Source organism: Chiroxiphia lanceolata, chromosome 17 (genome assembly GCF_009829145.1).
Source record: "Chiroxiphia lanceolata isolate bChiLan1 chromosome 17, bChiLan1.pri, whole genome shotgun sequence".
NCBI classification, from domain to species: Eukaryota; Metazoa; Chordata; class Aves; order Passeriformes; family Pipridae; genus Chiroxiphia; species Chiroxiphia lanceolata.
In genome coordinates this window covers 14,033,527-14,055,308 of record NC_045653.1, presented here as the reverse complement: position 1 = coordinate 14,055,308, position 21,782 = coordinate 14,033,527, and the positions used below count along the sequence as shown (strand labels likewise).

The following is a 21,782-nucleotide window of genomic DNA, read 5'->3' as shown; positions in this document are numbered from 1 at the left end:
TTCTCCTCTGTTTATGCAGTAAAACTGATGAAATGGCATCCCAACAGGACAAAAAGAGATTGCGTGTCCAGATCTGTCTGCCCGAGGCAGAGCTGACAGCCAGCCTGTTGCATCTCTCTTGTTTTTCAGAATATCATCTTTCTATTGGAATTTAGAATTAAGGCAGCAAAATCCAATATACTCCTTACCTGTCAACCACGGGGAGAGCTTTCAGTGCAAAATGGTTAATTAGGAGAGCTGCTGCTCCAGCCCAGGCAGCAAGAGGAGCAACACAGGGGAAATGCAGAAAGATTTGGGGTCTTCCCATATTACAAACATTCTACAAGCATCCGTGTGTTTTCTGCAAGGTAAAGGCAGCAGTTATGGAACATACACGTCTCTTGGATTAAACCTTTGCCCTTATGAGGCATTTCAGCATTAAATTTAGTGTTGCTGAGCATTTCACTTTTGCTTCTCAACCTGGAAATGGGTTTTCAAAGGGAACACTGACATGTGGGGGGAGGGTTTTTTGTTTTGGTTTTTTTTTTTGTTTACAAAAACCCACTTCTTTTGCAAACCATCCTTGATCCTTTCCAGAACAGGCAGGTTTTTGGCAGCTGAGGAAATCGTTCCCAGCCCTCGTGTGCCCCGTGCCCCAGCCTCCTGTGCCCGAGCCTTTCCCTCTCCGTTCCGCCCTCCCCGGCTGGGTGCCGGGACATCCCTTCCAGCACGCCGGCAGATGTTGACTGTTTTCACTGGCTGCTGGGCCTTTGGGTATTTGTTTTTCCAAGGGAGGTTAGGTGGAAAGAGGAGGATAACAGGATGCTGGGGTTTTTTTTCCTAACTGCTGCCAAAGAGGCTGTTTCACCTCTGTCCAGGAGAGCTGCCCATGGCTGGGAGCAGTGTTACAGCACTGGGGGCTGGCAGGGGAATGTTTCCATCCCCTCTAGGAGGGCTGAATCGGTCCTTTGGCCTGTTTGTCATGAAACCTTAGAAAACTTCCGTAGAAAAAATTAGTTTGTTTATTTGGTTTTTACTTTCTAGTCTGAAAATACTACCGAGCTGTTTATCCAAGGTCTCCAGCACTGTAACATGATTAATAACAAACGGTAAATAAAATCCTTCCATAGCCTGTCCTCCTTCCGAAACTGAGAGGAAAATGTTGGTCACAGCTTTGACAGGGCTTGCTCTTGTCACATCAATGAGCGGTGTCTTGGTCCAGCATATGCTGTGAAGCAGCTCAGCATCACCAGAGCCTGAGTGCTGGCTCCAGTGGGTCTCCAGCCCCGTTCCTACTGCTGGTCCTGCTGTTCCAGCCCCTCCTGCTCTTTTTCCATGAGCTTTTTTGCAGTGCCAGGCTCTCACTGAGGAGGGATTGCTGTTGGATGGCCATGGGCACTCTGGGTGTCCTGTCAGGGGTCCCATGTTACACACTGTGGTCCTTGACATGAGAGGGCATCTCTCACTGCACTCCTGGCTCAGTTCCCTGTCACCTGGGACCCCACAGCTGGGACCCCCTGCCCTTGGGATCACACAGCACCCTGCACATGGCCATGGATGCTGGGTGTGCTGGAGGGGGCAAGGGCAGGCTCCCCTCCCCAGGACACTCCCCCTGAGCCCCCGGGGTAACTTCACCTGCTGGGGCAGGGGGAGGTGCAGGGAGAGAGCAGAGCTGCTGCCTGTGCTGGCTGTGCAGCCTGTACAGCGGGGTCAGAAGGGGAGCCTGGGGCCATGTGTCAGCTTTTTTTTTTCTCTCTTTCCTTCCCTGTCCTGCCAGCGAGTGGCAGGACACTGCCCGCTCCTCGGCCGGCCGGGTGCTGGCCGTGGGCACGCACGGGAGCCGGGCCAGGTCCTGCCCTGGCCGTGTGTGTGTCCTGGTCCCCAGCTCAGAGCCCAGGAACAAGGGCTCTCTGTGTCCCGCTGGCTGCCGGGCCCTTGGCTCTGCAGCGCCTGACACCAGCCGGTTTCTCCCTCTCCGTGGGGCTCCCTCCATCCCTCCTCCTTCCTGTGGTGTTGGAGATCACCCCATTTCCCGGGAAGAGTGTGAAAGAGATGTGGTTCACAGGGTGAAGAACATCTCCTCTGGTACAGCCAGGGAAGCCCAAACCATAAGGGTTTCCAGGGTCAGACCTGCCCTACGTTTTGCAGGATGGGGGAGCATCCTTTAGAATCCTGGGCTCCCACACGCTCCGTGGGGGGCAAAAGCAGCATCCGCAATTGCAGGGGTGGACTCCCAGGACTTACTTTTAAGGCAGAGGTTGCCAGAAAATGATTGCACACAGACCTCTCAGCTTCTTAAATCCTGCAGATGGAAGGCATCTACATTTTTTCTCGCTGCAGGGCCATTGCCCCATCTGGGGAACAGCTCCAGAGCAGGCAGGGGCAGCCTAGGGCTGTTTGCTGCCTGTCTCTGCCCGCCTGGGTGCAGGATCCTGCTCAGGGCTGGCACTGGAGCTCTCCCTGGTCCAGGAACCGGCACATTTGGTGTGAAGGGCCTCAGGGGGAGGACAGCCACGCTGGCTGCTCCGTGCCAGCAGCATGTGTGGCTGGGAGAACACAGCTGGGCACGACGTGGCAGCGCTGTGCCTGTGGCTGTGCACTGGAAATGGCTCTTTTCCTCTTAGGATAAAATTAGCTGAATCCAAACCACTTACAGAGTCTGCCCTCCTCCAGCAGGCCAGGGAGTGGGTTTTGGAAGGGAATTGGTCACTCAGTATCCACGTTGGGGAGCAGATACTTGAAAAATGCTTCTTCCTGGTTGTTCTCCTGAAGCAGTGCTGCTGTGTGTCACCGTGGCTCGAGTGGGCTGAGGGTGCTGGGACTCACCCTGCAGGGTCAGGAGCTTGTAGGAGTGTGTCACAGCCAATGCCCCTTTGGGCATGGCTGCTCTGTTTATGTGGTGTCCCAGCTCCAGGATGAGACCCCTCCATCCCAGACCTCCTGAACACGTTTCTCCTCTTTCCCCTGCTGAGCCAGGATCTCTGCCAAGGATCTGAAGAACATGCTGTCTCAGGTCAACTACCGGGTGCCCAACATGAGGTTCCTGCGGGAGAGACTCACGGTGAGTGTGTGACCCCTCAGCTCTGGGGACCCCCAGCAGCCTGTTACCCACCTTTGTGCAAACCCTGGTGGTGGTTAAACTCCCAGGGCATGTTTGCATATTGCAGAGCCTCCCAGCCTTTCCTGGGAGGGCCCCCACCCACGGTGGTGACTGAAGAGGTGCCAGCTCTCACTGGGTGCCACGCCCTGGCCCATTTGTGGCCAGCACCCTCTCCTTACCCCACCCTGCCTCCCACACTCCCCACATTGCTCCTGGCTCTGGTTGTGGGCTTGGTGCTGGTGGGGTAAAGCACAGGAGACCAGCTACCAGGTCCTGCATCCTGGGTCTTGCAACCCACTGCCATGGAGTGATGCTCTACCAGCATCACTGTAGGCCCAGGGGTGGAGGGTCATCTCACCATGACCAGCTCTTCCCACCAGTGTGGCCAAAGAGTGGTGTATCTGAAGGAGAGCACACGCTCTGGGTCATGCAGTTTTCAGACACTTCAGGTGTTCTTGGCAAACAGAAGGTTAAATTATCCTTTGGAAACCATTCAAATAAGTGGTGACGCTTTCCTCAGCATGGTGATGCCTTTGTATGGCTGAACCTGGGGAACTGTGGAACTCGTTTTAGGATGTGCCCGTGTCCTGGGCACTGCAGAGTCCTGCTGGCCCCAGCAGAGGTCATGGAATCAGAATTGTTAAGGTTGGAAAAGACCTCTAATATCGAGTCCAACCATTACCCAGCACTGCCAGGTCCACCACTAAACCATGTCCTCAAGTGCTGCATCCACATGCTTGTTGAACCCTTCGAGAGATGGTGACTCCACCATTGCCCTGGGCAGCCTATTCCAATGCCTGACCACTATTTCCATAATTTTTTCATAATATCCAGTCTAAACCTGGCACAACTTGAGGCCATTGTGCAGGAGGCAAAGTCTGGACAGGTTTTGGCCTTTTCCTCCTCCTTTTTTCTGCATGAATCCTGGTGGAATGAGACACTCCTCAGGCCATGCAGAGTTGCCTGTGGCTCTTGTAAAAACTCTGTTGGTTGTTTTTTTTGCCTCAGGATGTGGAGCAGAGGAACGGGGACATCACATATGGGCAGTTTGCACAGCTCTACCGCAGCCTGATGTTCAGCGCCCAGAAAACGGTGAGAGCTGAATCCTCCAAGGGTGGAAAGGGGAAGGAAAGATCTTATTTGTTACTGGGCATTCCCTTTTAATTGTCTTTTTAACCCTGCTGCTGTTGGGGTGAGCTCTTGTCTCTGGGGAGTGAAGAAGTTACTGAGTGCAAACCTAATATTTGTGCTCTTTCTTTTGCAGATGGATGTCCCATTCCTGGAAAGGTGGATAATTCTTTGTATTTGCTGGGGAAGGGGCTGGGGTTTTTCTCCATATCATGCTTTGGTGCCTGCAGCAGCGTGTTGGGATGAGACATGCTGCACTCCTCCTGCCACCACGCTGCCTGTGGGTTTGTGCTCTGAACAAGCATCTTTGCTGTAGACACTTCAGCTCGGGGCAGTGAGGGCTCTTCCTCCCAGACATCCCCCTGAGATCCAGCTCAGGTCAGTTGGTTGATGTGAAGTGATCAGATCTGGAGCCATCTCCCAGGGGTTGTGCTCGTGGTGGCTGCAGAGCTCTGGCTCCCCAGGCAGTGCCTCTGGTGCCATCGCCAGCTGTGCCCTCTGCACACCTCAGCTGTGATAAAAAGAGTTTGAATTTAGACCCAGGAGCTAAAGAGTGACAGATTTATTAACTTGTTCAGGTAATTCTCAACGGTTTCCTTCCTTTTTTTCCTACAACCATAGAAAAGAGTTTGCAGGACCCTCAGCAGACCATCTGGCTCACCCCTTTGCCCAGGGCAGCCAGCACTGCCCAGTCCGCTTTGGGGTTTTGTGATGTTAGTGCCTAGCATGGCCCTTGACTGTCCATTGTGGCTTGGTGCAGTCATGGACCAGTCTTTTGAGATAATCAGCTACAAACCATTCCTCAGTTCCCTGTGCCTTGCCTCCCTGAGTCCATGCTTCCATGTCTGTCCTGTCTGCAATCACCCCTAGACTGCCCTGCACCTATTCAGTTCTTTTCACTCGTGTACAGACCCTCAATTTTTATTTTTTTTTTGTGCCTCTGATGACTTTTGCTGCCCTTTGCCAGAGTTTCATGTTGTTGTGCCCTTGGCAGTGTGAATCCTGGACTGTTCCTGGAGCAGTCCCTGACTCTCAGATATGGATATATGATCTCAGTTGCTCCATGTTTGCTGTCATGGTCTCCTTGACTCTCTGCCCATCCTGCTCTGCTGCTGCAGCCTGCTTGCTCGGGGCACATCTGGCTGCACGTGCCGTGGAGGTGGCAGATGGCATCTCACATGATGTGCTGTGTGAGTGACTGAAGCTTCTCTCTCTTTGCTTGTCAGGGGTGGAGAAAGATCTGAGCACTTCAGGGTGTCACTGCTGGAGCTGCAGAAGTTCTTGCTGGAGTACCAGAGGGTGAGCTCAACAAAGGCCATGGGGAGGGACCGTGGGGTAGGCACCAGTATGAGTCTGGATCCGGTGTTCCATGGGTAACTTTGCTGTGGAACTGGGATGATTTGGTTCTGGAGTGCTCTGCCTGGCACGGCCTCAACCTGAGCACATCCTTCCTGGAGCAGGAGGTGTTGCAGGGGGAGCACTGGGGAGGGCAAACCTGTCCTCAGCCAGGCACCCTGGTCAGAAAAGGAACTGAGATCTGGGAGGAGCAGAGGTCCTGGGAGGAAGGAACTGGTCACTGGAGATTTACCCAGTCTCTGTGACCTCAGCTGGTTACTGAAGGTTTGGAGCAACCAAAAAGTCCTGTCCATCCTGTGTGCTCGGGAGTTGTCAGCAGTTCCTGAGGAGCAGCTGATGGATTCAGTCGCTGACCTTTCCATTTCAAAGTGACTGTGGGTTGTTCAGCCAGCACAGCGTGCACAGACACGCTCGCAGGCACAGGCAGTGTGTTTGTGGCTGCACAGAGCCCTTGGCTCTTGCTGGGCTCCCACCTCACTGCTGGTCTCATCCAGGAGGGCAGATGGGGGAGTGTGAGACCTCCTGCTCTGTGCCCCACCGCTGCCTCTCTGCAGCCAGCAGGGAGTTACCCAGAGGGAGATGTGGTGTTTCCATGGCTGATGAAAGAAACGCAGGGAGAGGGAGCCAAAGGAAGCTGGGTTGGCTTCTGCTGCCGAGGGAGGAGGGAGGGCAGATGTGTGTGAAGGAGCTGTCGGAGAGGAAAATGCACAGCACTGAGAAAATGAATCCCACAGAAGTAGGGCAGATTTGCTCACTGTGTGCTATCCAGCATTTGTGCTGACAGTTGAGTTCCTGGCAGAGATGGTCTTGCATCAAAAACCGCCTCCTTAATGGTTAAAGCTTCTTGCTGGATGAGCTGCACGTGGTTTTGAATAGTACTTTCTGAAATGGCTTCTTTTATGTCTCTCCTGGGGTTTGCAGGAGCTCTGGGCTGCAGATACCCTTCAGGTACAGGAATTCATGTTCAACTTTCTGAGAGACCCTTTGAGGGAGATTGATGAGCCTTATTTCACCCTGGACGAAGTAAGACACCTTGAACGTGGTGTGTGTGGAGTGGGGTGACACAGGGGGTGACACCACATGCTGTGGTGTGACAGCTCTGCTGTCTGTGCTGTGAGTGGTGGTGCTGGAAGGATCACAGCTCCTGTGAGCTGCATGGACGTGGTGGGTTACTGTGTTACACAAGAGCTGGTTGACAGAGAGTGTCTTCTGGGCTCTTTTCTTGTGCTAAGTGTGCAGCTGGGAGTACTCATCATGCAGTTCATCTGGGGGAGGAGAGGGGCTGCATTTGGCTTAATGCTGCTTTGGGGCATGTCAGGATTTTTTCAAAGCAAGAAGAGCTGAAAACATAATAATAAAAACAACTGGAGATGACAGTGTCACTGGCACTCTGGACCAAGTCAAGGTCCCTTGACCCACATGGCCTTAGTGAGTTACTGCCAGCCATGTGAGCTGTAAAAAATAAATGCAGAGCAACTCATTTGTCTGCAGTTGGGTCAAAGGATTTGGCACATAGATGTCTGGCACAGCTCAGAGGGCAGGTGGCCATGCCCAGGCTGTGGTTACTTTGGCTCACGTAGCCTGGGTGCTGTGTGGGTGGCCCCTGGTCAGTCTGTGCCTCTGGCACAGGGTGGGAAATGTGTGTGAAGCTGAACCACAGCACCGGCCCCTCCACATCATTAACACCCTTCTGTTTCTTCCTGAGCAGTTTCTCACCTTCCTGTTTTCCAAAGAGAACAGCATCTGGAACTCACAACTGGACATGGTGTGTCTGGAGAACATGAACAACCCCCTCTCCCATTACTGGATCTCCTCCTCACACAACACGTAAGGACTAGGGGAGGGTTCTCTGCATCCAGCTGCTCCCAGCAGCCTTTTCCCATGCCAGGGGCAGATTCTCCTAGTTTTGCCTGATCCCAGCAATGGGTCAAGTAGACTTCCAAGCAGTTGTCAGTACATTAGAGACCTTCCTCTTGGTGCCTCAATTTTGCCTATGTTGTTTAACCATAAATGTTTTGCTCAGACATTGTCCACAGCACACATCTGCACAGACCTTCAGGTGCCTTCACATCCTGAGCTGTCACTCTGGTAATTCCTCACCATTAGCAATGGCATCTTCCCTAGCCTCTCAGGACAGATGTGGTACAACCTGTTGGGCTGAATTTGGCCATTTTCCTTCTCTGCTGCTGGAAGAATTTTGCAGGAATTGCTTTCTGTGCAGACAGGCTCTGTGTGTGCTCCCTGTTCATGGGGTGCAGTGGCAGCCCCTTAGCCCACATGTAAAGGACCAAGAGCCTAAGGCAGCTGAGCAGCCCTGAGGGCAGGCAGTGAGCTCCTGTCTGCCTGCAAGAGCTGGTCTAACCCTGCTCTTGGGCTCTTTGTGGCACCAATGCTGATACCTCTCTACAAGGTTTTTCTCAGGAGACAGCAGCAGGGCTGGGCTCAGAGCAGTGCTGGCAGCCCTTGCCGGTGGGACAGAGCCGAGCCCCTGCCCTGGGGAGGTGGCAGCTGTGGGAACGCTGCTCTGCCCTTCCCTGCAGGGCAGAGGCAGGTCTGGGATGGCCCAGTGGTGTGGCTGTGCTGATGTGTTTGTGTCCCCTGGCAGGTACCTGACGGGGGATCAGTTCTCGAGCGAGTCCTCGCTGGAGGCGTACGCGCGCTGCCTGCGCATGGGCTGCCGCTGCATCGAGCGTGAGTGCTGCCCCTCCTCCTGCCTCCGTCCTTGGGACAGCTTGGGGTGGTCGGGAAAGGCTTTGCATGGAAGGCAGAGCTGCAGGTTGACATGCCACTGGCAACATTAATTCCATGATGTGCAGAAAGGGCTGAGGTCGTTTGCTTTGTGGGACATGCCTGAGCTTTTGGTCCCTGGGGAGGATCTGGCCTTTCACCTCCTGTGATGCCACCTAATGCATTTCCCAGCAGTGCTTAGTTCAGTCCATCTCATGTCTGTGTCCTGCCTGTATTGCAGCCTTTGGACTGAGTTTCCCCTGTGGGTCTCTTTCAGTGGATTGCTGGGATGGTCCCGATGGCATGCCCGTCATCTACCACGGACACACCTTAACCACCAAGATCAAGTTCTCCGACGTCTTGGTCACTATCAAGGAGCATGCCTTTGTCACCTCCGAGTGAGTACAGCAGGACCTCAGCTGGCAGAGCAGAGAGAATGCAGAGCCAGGGTTGTAGTAAAGGGAAGCCCACCTTTATCCACAGAACCAGCACAAGGCCTGGGATTTGGTGGGAAAAAAATCATCTCATGTCCCCCAGCCAAAGCGAGATTTTTCTTGGAAGAACTTGTGGGAGGGAGGGCTTTGGGTAAACCCAGGTAGTTTGGCAGTCTTTCTCCACCCTGTGGCCTGCCAGGAGTGGTGGGACACATTCCTGAAGGGTGGTTACACTGAGTGCTCAAGACAACAGAGATTGCTGTTGATAAGAGCTGCTCCTGGAGGGCACAGAGACCAGGTTTTGAAACAGAGCTCAGAAGTCCTTGGTTCCATCCAGAGCCCGTGGTGGCTCTGATGACTGTTCTCCTTCTTCCAGTTTCCCTGTCATTCTGTCCATCGAGGACCACTGCAGCATTGCTCAGCAGAGGAACATGGCTCAGAATTTCAAGAAAGTCTTTGGGGACATGCTCTTGACCAAACCAGTCGATATTTCTGCTGATGGCCTTCCCTCTCCAAACCAGCTCAAGAGGAAGATTCTCATCAAGGTGAACCCCTGTCCCCAGCAAGGCTCATAAGTGAAAGAATGAGGGCAGAATGGGGGGAGGGTGTGGGACCTGCCTCTGGAAGGGAGTGGTTGTCAGTACAGGGTTGGAAGTGGAGAGCTGATGCTCAAACCAGCTAGAGACAGAGCTCTCTTGCTTCAGAGAAGCTGCTGGGTGCTGCCTTTCTGGAGAGTGTGAGGGATGTTGGTATTTCTGCTGCAGGAGTCATTTCTGGGAAGAAAGGGTGGGACTTTACTGCCATTCAATGATCTCTGTGGCATAGATCTTGATCCTTTTAGTATGGAGGAACCCATTGCAGCAGACTTGGAGTTTTGGGGCTGTTCACCAGAAAATACAAGCTGCTTTTTGGATGCTTGTTCCCCTCGGGGTGCCTGACCTGCTCTCTTGTCCCACAGCACAAGAAGCTGGCAGAGGGCAGTGCTTACGAGGAGCTGCCCACATCCGTGATGTATTCAGAGAATGACATCAGCAACTCCATCAAGAATGGGATCCTCTACCTGGAAGACCCCATAAATCATGTATGTCTCTGCTGCTGTCACCCTGTCCCTGCTCTGGGGGCTCCATACATGGTGTAATGGCTCCATCGTGTGCTGTGTGTGCTGGAAGGAAGGGGTGTGGTGCAAATGACAAAAGAAGCTCTTGGTGTCTCTGGTTTCTCAGGCATCCCTGAAGGCTGGGGGAGTTCTGTGCTGGCTCTCTCCTGTGCTCTTCCCTAGGCATCTCCTGTGGGCCCTTGCTAGAGGCAGAAGGCTGAGCTAGAGGGAGCTCTGGGCCAAGGTACTGCAGCCTGTGATCTGTGCTGCAGCAAGTTCTGGTGATGGCTGTGCTTCCAGCCCTGCCTCCTACCAAGTGCCTGCACTCCTGACACACCTAAGCAAGCATTCTGCTTTGTAAAGCACTGATCACTCATTTACTGTGTGCATTTACTTAACACAGCCCACTTCTTCAGCACCATTGCTTTGCTGAGGGTCTGTCATGCAAAGCCACCTGCTACCAAAACAGATTTTTTGGGAAAAGGGGAAAGTGCAACAGTAAATCCACTTAACATCCCTGCCATCCTCACCTCTGATAGCCACTGTGCTGAGTCCATACAGAGTGGGGTTTTTTTGCATTGATTTGCTTTTGATTTGGTCATCACCTTTTGATACGTGCTGGGGTGTTTGCAGTGTGATCTGCAGTCACTTTGTATGTAAGACCTGTCACGTGCTGGGTTTTTGCTACTGATAAATCTGTGCTTCAGATCTGGGGGATGTCTTGGAAGCTCCTGTGACTCACTGGAATCAGTGTTGCTGGTGACTGTCCTTCACAAACCTGATCACCCCTCCCTGCTTGTGCTGGTCAGGGAGAGACAACCCCATGGATGGGTGGTGGGCCAGCTCAGTGCTTCCTCAGGGGTCTCTTTGCCAGAGTTTGTTTCTTTGCAGGAGTGGAACCCTCATTACTTTGTGCTGACCAGCAGCAAGATCTATTACTCTGGGGAGACGACCAGTGACCAAGGAAACGAGGATGAGGAAGAGCAGAAGGAGGTGAGGGCTCTCCTGTGTGACAGTGAGTTGTTCCCATAAGGAAAGGACCTGACTGCCCAAGAGGCTGAGCATTACCACTGCCAGCTGCCTTCAGAGGGAGATCCTGTGCTGGGAACGATGGGAGCTGCTTCAGAAACTCCCTGGTCCTGGTTGGTAGACCCCTGAGCAGACTCCAGCACCACAACTCAGTAACCCAAGGTGGTGGGTTTTCCCCCTTTCAGGTGAGCAACAGCACCGAGCTTCACTCCACGGAGAAGTGGTTCCACGGGAAGCTGGGAGCGGGCCGTGACGGGCGGCACATCGCGGAGCGGCTGCTCACCGAGTACTGCATCGAGACGGGGGCCCCCGACGGCTCCTTCCTCGTCAGGGAGAGCGAGACCTTTGTTGGGGACTACACCCTCTCCTTCTGGTGAGGCCCTGGCTGCCCCGTGCCGCTCTAGGGGTAGTTTCCTTTTGGTGCTGTGTTCAGTGGTGGGGTCCCGTTCCCTGGTGGTCTGTGAGCAGGTTTCTCCCCTTTTTCTGAGCCCCAGCACCACGTCAGCTCCCTGTCCTGGTGCAGAAGGGTCAAGTCCTTTGGGATCCTTAGTCAATCACTCTCCTGTGGGGCAGGAATGCTGTCTCAGGCTGTAGCTGTGCCTGAGGCAGGTGCAGAATCTCTCTGTGGACAACCCTGGCTTACCCCCTCCCTCTTGCGCAGGCGCAACGGGAAGGTGCAGCACTGCCGGATCCACTCGCGGCAGGATGCCGGCAGCCCCAAGTTCTTCCTGACGGACAACCTGGTGTTCGACAGCCTCTACGACCTCATCACCCACTACCAGGGGGTGCCACTGAGGTGCAATGAGTTTGAGATGAGGCTGACAGAGCCGGTGCCCCAGACCAATGCCCATGAGAGCAAAGAGTGAGTGTGTGTTTAGGGAGGGGGGGTTGTGTCCATTGGGTGGCTGGGACCCTGGGGGAAACCCTCCCAGATCTCTCCTCAGCCATTCCCCTCTTGCTGGGACTTTCTCGTCCTCCCTTTCTCCCTGTGGAGCTCTGTCACAGCAGCCATGCTGGCCAGCTCTGTTATGCATGGAGCTACCTGTTGTGGAGTCTCAGTGCAAAGCAGAGGTACTGGGCTTGGTTGGGATGCCCTCACCCATGCCATGCATCAGCAAAGGGCTCTGCCCCATTCCAGTGTCATGGATAGGATGTTCTCTGCTCCCTGCCCTCCTTTTGAGGATTCAGGCAGCCTTTATGAGGCTGAGGGGAAGCCGTGTGCCATGGCAGAGGTGTGGGATGAGCTGGATGTGTGGAGGCCTGTGCACAGTGACGTGTCTCTCCTGACAGGTGGTACCACGCCAACCTCACCCGGGCCCAGGCCGAGCACATGCTGATGCGGGTGCCCCGCGACGGAGCCTTCCTGGTGCGCAAGAGGAGCGAGCCCAGCTCCTACGCCATCTCCTTCAGGTGTGTCCCTGGGGAAGGACGATGGGTGTGGGAGGTGTGGCCGGGATGCTGCGGTGGGTGGGAGAGCTGGACAGGGGCCATCAGCCGGACATGAGCCCTCCCAGAGCTCCTCTTGTTCCCAGGTGGCCGTGGATTAGTCCTGTAGCCCCCTGAGAGCCCTTAGGGCCCTGCTCCTCCTCCCACCCTCTGATGGAAGATGACTTTGCTCAGCCGTCAGCCCAGGGGCACCTTTTCCTTGGGCATCTTTATTTTGGCAGAGACTTTCTTGTGCTGGGTGCCAAGTGGCTTCTCTCTTTCCTCCTTCCAGGGCAGAAGGGAAGATCAAGCACTGCCGGGTGCAGCAGGAGGGCCAGACTGTGCTGCTGGGCAACTCTGAGTTCGAGAGCCTGGTGGACTTGATCAGCTACTACGAGAAGCACCCGCTGTACCGCAAGATGAAGCTGCGGTACCCCATCAACGAGGAGACGCTGGAGAAGATCGGCACCGCGGTGAGCGTGGCAGCCACTGGGAGAGCTCAGCCACACAGTGATGGACAGGTCGTTTCTGAGCTGGTGCCTTGGTGTGTGAGCCATCCCTGTGCTCCATAGCCCTCACCTCTTGGGGCTTTGTGCCGCTTCCTGGCACTGCCCCTCGGAGCCAGGCTGGCAGGGAGTGTGGCCTTGGGCTGCTGTTTGCCGTGTGCAGCATCATCTTTGGTCTTGTGCCTTCCCTGGGGCACTCTCCCTCCCTGCCCCAAGGCAGGGGACCTGTCACTGCTGTTACCACTGTCCCTTTGCTTCCACAGGAGCCAGACTACGGAGCCCTGTATGAGGGACGCCACCCCGGGTTCTATGTGGAAGCCAACCCCATGCCCACCTTCAAGGTATGCTATGACTGCTTGGGATGGGACAACCTGCAAGGCCTGAGGGTTAGCAAGTGTCTCTACGTTTCATTTTCCAAGAGCTGAGTTATTTTGCACACTCATTTTTAGCCTATGAGGGGAGAAATGCTGGAGGTTGAACCTGCAGGTTCCCAGGCTGGGCTGCCTCTTATTCTGAGCTCTCCAAATTCAATCCATCAGTGGCTGTGGGGTAAAGGAAAGTGCTTGTGTGGGGCCATACCACATTTGTGAGCTCTGCTTTGGTGTAAATGGGGCCTTGATTTGTTCTGCAGGGTGTCAGAAGGGGCTGGCAGCAGGGCTGGATGCTGCCTGCACACAATGTGCCTCACAGCCCCCCCAACAAACACATCTGTGGTGGGAGGTGATCTCATCCTGTGGGCTCGTTGTCCGTGTGTCCTTCCCCTGCCCAGCCTCATGGGACCCTCCTCCTTGCAGTGTGCAGTGAAAGCCCTGTTCGACTACAAGGCACAGCGGGAGGACGAGCTCACCTTCACCAAAAATGCCATCATCCAGAATGTGGAGAAACAGGAAGGAGGCTGGTGAGTGGGTGCTGAGCCTCCCTTTTTCCTCAGGGATGTGGTCAAACCTTGCTGTCACCATCTATACAAAGGTGTGTCCTCTCCAGGAGTGGGTCTGTCTGGGGATTGCCCACAAGCTGCACAGTCCCAAAGTCTCAGGAACCCTAAAAACAGATAATGGAGGAGCTGTCTGTCCCCCTGACCCCCACTCAGGATGCTCTGGGGTCCCATGGCAGGTGCTGATGCTGTCCCTTCCTTCCCTTCCAGGTGGAGAGGAGATTATGGTGGCAAGAAGCAGCTGTGGTTCCCTTCCAACTATGTGGAGGAAATCACCAGTCCCAGTAGCCTGGAGCCAGAGCGGGAGGTATGTCCATGAGTGGGGCAAGGAGGGCTGGTGCCCCTCGAACTTGGCTGCTCTGCCCAGCACCATGCCCAGCACCATGCCCAGCACCATCCTGCCTGTGCTTCCTTCCCAGCAGCAGCTGGATGAGAACAGCCCCCTGGGAGACCTGCTCGGGGGTGTCCTGGACGTGCCTTCGTGCCAGATCGGTGAGTGCCAGGGAGAGAGCATTACAAAGGCCCCTTGAGGCTTCTCAGCCCCCTGGGGATACACTCTGCATCCTCACCTATCCCTTCCTGGGCTCCAGTGACCAGAAATGGGACTTTCTTGTAGCTGAAGAGTCCTGGGTCAGCCCTGAGCCCCTGCGTCTGTCTCTTCCCTTCCTCCCCCTGCTCTGTGAAGGGCTTGGCTCAGCAGCTGCTGTGACCTTGCCCTGTGCCCCTGTCCCCACGCAGCCATCCGCCCCGAGGGGAAGAACAACCGGCTCTTCGTGTTCTCCATCAGCATGTCCTCGGTGTCACGCCTGTCCCTCGACGTGGCGGCCGACACGCACGAGGACCTGCTGGACTGGGTGAAGAAGATCCGGGAGGCAGCTCAGACAGCTGATGCACGGGTGAGCCTGCAGAGATGTCTCCCTGCCAAGTGCTGGGTTTTCCAGGAGCTGAGGAGCAGGCAGAGGCTGGCGGGGGGGTGGTGAGGTGGCAGTGTGTGATGGATGGCAGAGCAGTGACAGAGATGACAAAGGCAGAGCAATCTTTGACAATATGGTGAGGGGTGGTGGCCTCCTTGAGAGGTTCAGGCTGGATATCTGGGAAGATCAGGTGACTGGGAGGGTGCTGCAGCCTTGGGAACTGGGGGATCTCCATCCATGGAGGGTGGCAAGGCCACAGCTGCCCTGCCCTGCCCTGCTCCAGGGAGAACCTACCAAGGGCCCTTCCCATGGGGGTTTTGTGATGTCCCCCAGTGCAGACCTGGCAGACCTGCTAGTGGTTCCCACAGCATGAGCAGGAACAGCCACACCAAGCAGTGTGGGTCAGTTTATGAGCTGGGTTGCCCAACACCACTGCTCCTACCTGGCCTGACACCTCTCTCACCCTCTCTTGGCAGCTCTCCGAAGGGAAGATGATGGAGAGGAGGAAGAAAATTGCCCTGGAGCTTTCTGAGCTGGTGGTCTACTGCCGACCTGTGCCCTTCGATGAAGAGAGTGAGCATCTGCCAGGCTGGGGCCACCACAGGCACTCACCATGGCATCACCCACCCCGTGCTGTGCCCTGAGGGGCTGCTTTGGCTAGATCTCAGCAGAGGCCAGGTGTCCAAGGTGTCCAAAGCACCAGTTTGCTTTGGAGCTCTGGAAACATCCTTTTGAAGAGGGTGGAAGTTCTGTTCCCCATCCCTCTGCTGCTCATATCTGTCACCATCCAGAGCAGCTGCTGATGGAGTGGGGTTGGGGAGCGTCGTGCCTGATCACTAAGAGCTCTGTCAATGCTTTCAGCTATTGGTGTTAGGCCCCTGGAAAACACTCCCCAGGTCAGAGTAGGGTCTGCACTGCCGTGGTGGCTGAGCCAGGGTTGGGAGGATAGCGTCAGGACGGAGCCAGTTGGGGTGGTTGAAATGTCTGAAAAGAGAATGTTCTTCTGGCTTACACAGTGCTGTCTCCTCCCAGAGATCGGCACAGAGAGGGCCTGTTACCGAGATATGTCCTCCTTCCCCGAGACCAAGGCGGAAAAGTACGTCAACAAGATCAAAGGCAAGAAGTTCCTGCAGTACAACCGCCTGCAGCTCTCCCGCATCTACCCCAAGGGCCAGCGCCTCGACTCCTCCAACTACGACCCCCTGCCCATGTGGATCTGTGGCAGCCAGCTGGTAGCACTCAACTTCCAGACCCCAGGTGAGGGCAGCAGGCAGGGGAGGTGGGTGAGTTCCTGGGGTGCCCTGCGTCTGCTCTGAGCCACCTGCCTGCACCCCTGCTAACCTGCTCCTGGCAAATGGGAGGTCTGGGAGGGGCTCTGGGTCTAGGAGGGGCTCTGCAGGCAGCAAGACCCAGTGTTCATGTCCAGGCACATGGTTGCTGCAGGGGAAATGTGCTCCTGAGGGCTGGATTGACCCAGGGAGCTGGGCTGAGCCTGAGGGTTGTGCCACAACAGCAAGATGAGATGGAGAGGAGGCAGGGAGTTTCCCCAGGTCCCTGATGACAAGGAGGGCAGGCAGGGAAGGTGCCAAAGGGGATGGTGCAGCCCCAGCTTTGGGACTCCAGCTGGTTGCAGGGTTAGACACCAGCTGGATACATGGTCTGGGTCCAGCTGGCTGCTCCTCTTGCCTTTCCCCAGCTTCCATTCCTGCTCCTGCCATGCAGTCCAACCTTCCTCTTTCCCTGGCCCTTGCCAAGCCCTGCTGTGAGCCTGTTCAGCTCACCCACACACCAGCAAACGACCTGCCTCTTTTTTCCTGCTGGCTTTTTCATTCCTTTTGTGAGTTCAAGCATCTCACAGGGCGGTTTGGCAAACACTAGAGTCAGCACAAGGAAAGCTGAAGGGAGAGGGAGGAAAAAGAGGAGGTGACCCATGGAGCACTGGGTAGTTGAGCAGATCCTGCATAAGAAGATCACCCCATGTCCCCAACACGTGCACAGGGCAGTGAGGTCATGGAGCACAGGATGGGCCAGGTTCCCTTGCCAAGGGCTTCCTGTGAGGGACGAATAATCCAAGTGATCAAGGTTGTGAAAAGGGCACAGGGTCTCCTCCATCTCCTCCATCTCCTGCCTGTGCTCTCCAGACAAGCCTATGCAGATGAATCAGGCCTTGTTCATGTCCAGTGGCCAGTGTGGGTACGTCCTGCAGCCAACCAACATGCGAGATGACATCTTTGACCCCTTTGACAAGGGCACACTGCGAGGCATCGAGCCACTCTCCATCTCCATTGAGGTCAGTACCTGGTCCCGCTGTGGGGAGGGATTCCATCCAGGTGGTTATACCAGATTTGGGCTGATAGAATGTATTTTCTGGGTTCCTGGCTCTGCCTGCAGCTGCTTGCTCCTCACTGAACCCCTCAGCCCTTCCCTAGAGCTGTCCCACAGCACAGGCTTGGAGAGCCCTCACTGAAGAGGGAGACCCACAGGTGTTACTGAGGGTACCTGGAAAGGACCATCCGGAGGGAGCATCCCTGGATGCTCCCCTGGGACTCCTCTGGCACAGGGCCCAGTGCCAGCAGGTGGCATCCATGAGCTGCTGAGGTGGCATCCCTGTCCCCAGAGCCTGGCCGGCTCCAGCAGGATAACACAGGAGCTGTGCCTGGTCCCCTCCTTGTCACTCAGTCCCTCCGGGCTCGAGGTGTCCATGACCCCTTGGCTTGTGGCCCCTCAGGGGAAGATGCTCAAGGACAGAGCATCTTTTCACCTCGTTTTCTGTGTTGCACTGCTGGTGATGATAAGAGGAGGGGTGGCTGTGGGTCAGGGGTGCCAGAGGATGGTCTGGGGGTGCCGGGTGAACCTTTTTCTTCCCGGGTGGTGGTTCTGAAGCTGGATCATTCCTGTTTCAGCTCAGGGAGCTGTACCACAGGGGCTCCATAGGGGTATTGGACAGCTTGCCAGGCAAAGCTCCTGGGGGGCTGTGCCAGAGCAAGTGGCTCTCATGTTTGGGGCAGTGGTGTCCTGTACAGGCATCCGTGGTGGTCCTGGAACCGACCTGCGGGTCAGCAGTCTCCTTTGCCAGTCCCTTCACCTCATGCAGACCTTGGGGAGGATGCAGTGGAGATCTTGCCTTTAGGTGCTTACAAGTTTCCTCTGAGGCCACCTGTTTCAGAGTGTCCCACCTAAGCCACAGCCCTTCCCTATGAGGAAACCCCATCATGTCCTATCTGTGCCACTGACGCCATATCCACTGTCTCCCTAAAATCCCTGGCACGATTTCCCTTCACCACCTGTTTTCCCAGCTCTTCCTGCATCTCAGAATGCAGCTGCAATCACCAGGTGTCAAGAGTCATTGTACCATAGCCAGTCACTGTCGCCTTTAAGAGACAGGCTCAGCCTTTTGTCCTCTGGCAAAACTGCCCATGTCCCCACCAAAGCCAGCTTTCACGGATGGAGAAGCTGTCTCGAGCCCAGCATGACTCAAAGCACATGATCCAGCGTTGGCAGCATGTCCTTCCCCTGCAACAGCAGTGTGCCGACAGCACGCTGGAGCGACATATGGCCACCGGCAAGAGGGAGCTGCGCTGGCTTTCTCCTGTGAGGAAGCAGGTTGTCACTGGAGTTGGGCACAGACTGTGCTATGATTAGGAGGCAGAGCAGTGATGGAGAGCAGCTCCTTTTCATCCTCACACCGAGGCAGGAGAGCCGAGAAGTTTCAGCAAAGAAGAGGGTGTCCAGCATAGCACTCCAGGCAGGGAACTGCGCTCGGCTTGGAGCCCAGTTCCAGCTTGGCAGGCTGGGGGAGGGATGCTGTGGCCCAGGGCTGGCTGTGCAGGCAGTAGGCAGGAACCTGGGGCAGTTCAGCTGCCTTTTCTTATGGCTTACAGGTCAAACTGGTGATTGGGAACACCCTAGCAGCTTCCAGGGGTGGGAGCTGTTTCTCCCCGAGAGGCTGTGCTGGGCTGGCTGTCAGCGTCGCTCCTCTCTCCAATTAGCAGAGCCAGGGTGGCTTATTTGGAAAGATGTCTTGGTATGCAAAGACATTTTTTTTCCCTTTGGTCCTGTCTCTTACCAAGTGTCTCCTGCTCTCTGCCCAGGTCCTGGGGGCTCGGCACCTTCCCAAAAATGGAAGAGGAATCGTTTGTCCTTTTGTGGAGGTGGAGGTGTCCGGCGCCGAGTACGACAATGCCAAGCAGAAAACAGAGATCGTGGGTGAGTGGGTTAGTGAAGGGAAGGGAGAGGGATGCACCAGCACTCCTGATCCTGCTGTGGGCCATGGGGGCTGCAGAAAAGCCTGGCCCTGGGCTGGGAGCTGCCCTTGTGCTGCCCCCAAGCTCAGCATCAGCTGTGGGGGAAGGGGGCTCAGCGGGGGCTGCCCACTGACAGCCGTGTCTCGTGAGCAGCGGACAACGGCCTGAACCCCCTCTGGACCCCGAAGCAGTTCCACTTCCAGGTCAGCAACCCTGACTTTGCCTTCCTCCGCTTTGTGGTGTACGAGGAGGACATGTTCAGCGATGAAAACTTCCTGGCTCAGGCCACCTTCCTGGTGAAAGGCTTGAAGACAGGTAAAGCACTTGGGGAAGTGGGGAGGGTGGTCATGGTGGTCCTCACCAGTTCACATCATTGGCCAGGAAGATGCTGAGTTTCACAAGAGGATGTTGTCATGCCCCAGGCTGGCTCAGTCCATCCTATCCCCATGACAGGTCACAGCCCCAGCAAGGTAAAGGAAGGCAGAAGCTATTTACTAACAGCCCTTGGGGCTGACTGGGATGAGTTGGAGAGTCATGGAATCACAGAGTGGTTTGGGTTAGAAGGGACCTTAAAACACTATCTTGTTCCAATCCCCCTGCCATGGGCAGGGACACTTTCCACTGGACCAGGTTGCTCAGAGTCCCATCCAACCTGGCAGAAGCAAAGAAGGGTCTTCTGGGAGAAGGACCCCCCTCTGACACTGACATGTGCCACAGTGACACCAGGGCTGTCTCTGCCGTAGGTTTCCGAGCTGTTCCCCTGAAGAACAACTACAGTGAGAATTTGGAACTGGCTTCCCTGCTGGTCAAGATAGACATTTTCCCTAGCAAGGTGAGGCTGGGGTCGCACACGGGAAGGTGACAGTGCCACAGGGCTGAGGAGCAGAGGCAGTGAGTGAGCCCTGCCTGGCCCTGCCCACGCTCCTGCTCCAGTCAGGACAAGGCTCAGCTGTACCTGGCCTGAATTCCCAATGCTGCTCCATAGTGATGCACGGCGGGAGGGCAAGTGCTGGGCTTGCCTCCTGCAGCAGCTGGGGTGTTTCAAGCAGGGTCCTGCCTGGACTGCGTTTGACTTGCCTGGAAATCCCTTCAGCAAAAGCTGGAGGAGGCGGATTTGCTCCATCCCAGTGCCTGTCTGCTCTCCAGGGAAGTTACAGCTCCATATCACGGAGCTGGCTGGCCTGGGGCTGTCTGTGTTGGCATAAGTGGAGGGCAGGGCTGCTTCAGAGACAGATGGTTCTTTTATTTCTTCATTTAAAATGATGCTGGTGGGAGCCAGCAGTGGGTGTTAGAGCAGTTTCATATTGCAAACCCCAAGCCCCCATGAGCCCTGGACACGCTGCATGGCAGCTGCACCAGGACTGCCCTTACCGCAGGATGTACACTTCGAAATCCCAACCCCTTGACTGCTGTGTTTTTTTCTTTCTGATCCAAGCAGGAGAATGGTGAAATAAACCTCTTCAATGCTTCAGCCCTACGGGAACGAGCAGGGGATGCCTCCAGTCAGCTGCTGTCAAGCAGAGGCAGAGAGGGGTCCTTCGAGTCGCGGTACCAGCAGCCTTTTGAGGATTTCCGGGTGTCACAGGAGCAGCTCGCTGACCACTTCGAGAGCCGGGAGCGAAGGTAATGGCAGTGCTCCTTCAGCTCCTCCCAGCAGACTCTGCTGCACAGAAACCCTAAATTTCAGCATGGAAGTTATGCCAGTGCTTGGGGGAGTCGCTGTTTTGGGGTCTGTGGGAGTAGAGTGGGACAAGGAGCTGCCACCCCGCAGCTGGTGCCACCTTCCTCAGGCGTGGGAGACGGGGCTGAGCCCCCGCTCTCCCCCAGTGGGGTGACCTTAGACACGAGAGAATGCCCTTGGTGACCCCTGAGTGAGGCTGAGCTGTCCCCTCTCTGTGCCCCCCTGCAGGGTACTGCGGAGGACCCGGGTCAACGGGGACAACCGGCTGTAGCCCATCCCGGCGGGCGAAAGCACCTCCAGTGCTTGTGAATCTCACAGCACGCTGTGAACTGGTTTCTATGGAAACGGCACTGCTATGGCCTACTTTCAGGCAGCTTTTCCAGTTTCTCTGCTGAAGTGTGTTCAAGTGGAGAACTAAAAAAAAAAAAAAAAAAAAAAAAAAATTGGAAAAAAAAAAAAACACTCCAAAACCAACCCCAACCACCCTCCAACCTTCACCACCAAGCCCTTAATGAAGCGCGTCGGTGCGGACAGGCTGCCAGCCGCTGAGGTGAGAGACCAAACTGCCTATAATCACAAGGAGAGACCCAAAAAACCCCCATCCAGCCCTCTGTGTCGCTGCTCTGCCTGTATTCCAGAGCTCCTGTGCAGCTGCCAGAGGCCCTGTGCAGCCATCCTTTGCTGTACTGTTCCCAGCACTCCGGGCAGGGGGGGACTTTGGTGACCGAGGCAGCAATAGCTGTGTCCTGGCATCGGATCTACTACCTGTATAGCCACTGCCTAAGGGTCCAGTAGTGAAACTCTGTGTTTACGGGGCCGCTCTAGCTTTAAACGACAATAAAAGTGTCAGTATTATGTGTGTGCTGGCTCAGGTGTCTGGTGGGCTGTGCCCTGCACAGGGGTGCAGCCATTCCCGAGGGGAGCTTGCACTGTTCCATCCTTCCTCCTGGATTTAGGGGGTTTGCAGCTGCTCAGGGGAAAAATAATAAGCAGCAGCATCAGGTTTAATGTTTTCACTCAAAAGGGTAAAACAAGGTCATGTGCTACCACTGACCATGCAGTTCTGAGCCAGCCTGAGGACAAGCACCCAAGGATGAAGAAGAGCTCCTAGGACAGAGGTGTCTGAGCTCAGCATGTTGCTGGGTCACTCACTCAGGGCCTTACCCCATTGTGCTCTTAGAACAAATGGGAAGGTTGTGATCAAGCATTCCCAGCCCTCTCCACGTGGG

The 21,782-nt window shown here is 55.5% G+C and overlaps 1 protein-coding gene across 2 annotated transcripts in view; it reads left to right on the top strand.

Moving 5' to 3' along the window:
* PLCG1 (phospholipase C gamma 1) overlaps positions 1 to 21,722 on the top strand; it is a 41,433-nt gene extending 19,711 nt beyond the window's left edge. Inside the window, exons 5-32 of one of the 2 annotated variants that reach the window (XM_032705219.1) lie at positions 2,956 to 3,040; positions 4,088 to 4,171; positions 4,344 to 4,366; positions 5,434 to 5,506; positions 6,485 to 6,586; positions 7,272 to 7,390; positions 8,169 to 8,254; positions 8,568 to 8,688; positions 9,101 to 9,269; positions 9,683 to 9,805; positions 10,712 to 10,813; positions 11,035 to 11,222; positions 11,511 to 11,711; positions 12,140 to 12,259; positions 12,567 to 12,747; positions 13,044 to 13,121; positions 13,575 to 13,678; positions 13,925 to 14,021; positions 14,137 to 14,206; positions 14,453 to 14,610; positions 15,105 to 15,201; positions 15,661 to 15,885; positions 16,770 to 16,918; positions 18,720 to 18,834; positions 19,026 to 19,187; positions 19,616 to 19,704; positions 20,311 to 20,495; positions 20,782 to 21,722. In XM_032705219.1, coding sequence (XP_032561110.1) covers positions 2,956 to 3,040; positions 4,088 to 4,171; positions 4,344 to 4,366; positions 5,434 to 5,506; positions 6,485 to 6,586; positions 7,272 to 7,390; positions 8,169 to 8,254; positions 8,568 to 8,688; positions 9,101 to 9,269; positions 9,683 to 9,805; positions 10,712 to 10,813; positions 11,035 to 11,222; positions 11,511 to 11,711; positions 12,140 to 12,259; positions 12,567 to 12,747; positions 13,044 to 13,121; positions 13,575 to 13,678; positions 13,925 to 14,021; positions 14,137 to 14,206; positions 14,453 to 14,610; positions 15,105 to 15,201; positions 15,661 to 15,885; positions 16,770 to 16,918; positions 18,720 to 18,834; positions 19,026 to 19,187; positions 19,616 to 19,704; positions 20,311 to 20,495; positions 20,782 to 20,824 — 3,349 coding nt within the window. In that variant the 3' untranslated portion in view covers positions 20,825 to 21,722. Of the gene's footprint in view, positions 1 to 2,955; positions 3,041 to 4,087; positions 4,172 to 4,343; positions 4,367 to 5,433; positions 5,507 to 6,484; positions 6,587 to 7,271; positions 7,391 to 8,168; positions 8,255 to 8,567; positions 8,689 to 9,100; positions 9,270 to 9,682; positions 9,806 to 10,711; positions 10,814 to 11,034; positions 11,223 to 11,510; positions 11,712 to 12,139; positions 12,260 to 12,566; positions 12,748 to 13,043; positions 13,122 to 13,574; positions 13,679 to 13,924; positions 14,022 to 14,136; positions 14,207 to 14,452; positions 14,611 to 15,104; positions 15,202 to 15,660; positions 15,886 to 16,769; positions 16,919 to 18,719; positions 18,835 to 19,025; positions 19,188 to 19,615; positions 19,705 to 20,307; positions 20,496 to 20,781 lie in introns of both variants that reach the window. The other variant, XM_032705217.1, reaches the window with a different exon arrangement.
* The last annotated feature ends 60 nt before the right edge of the window (positions 21,723 to 21,782 follow it).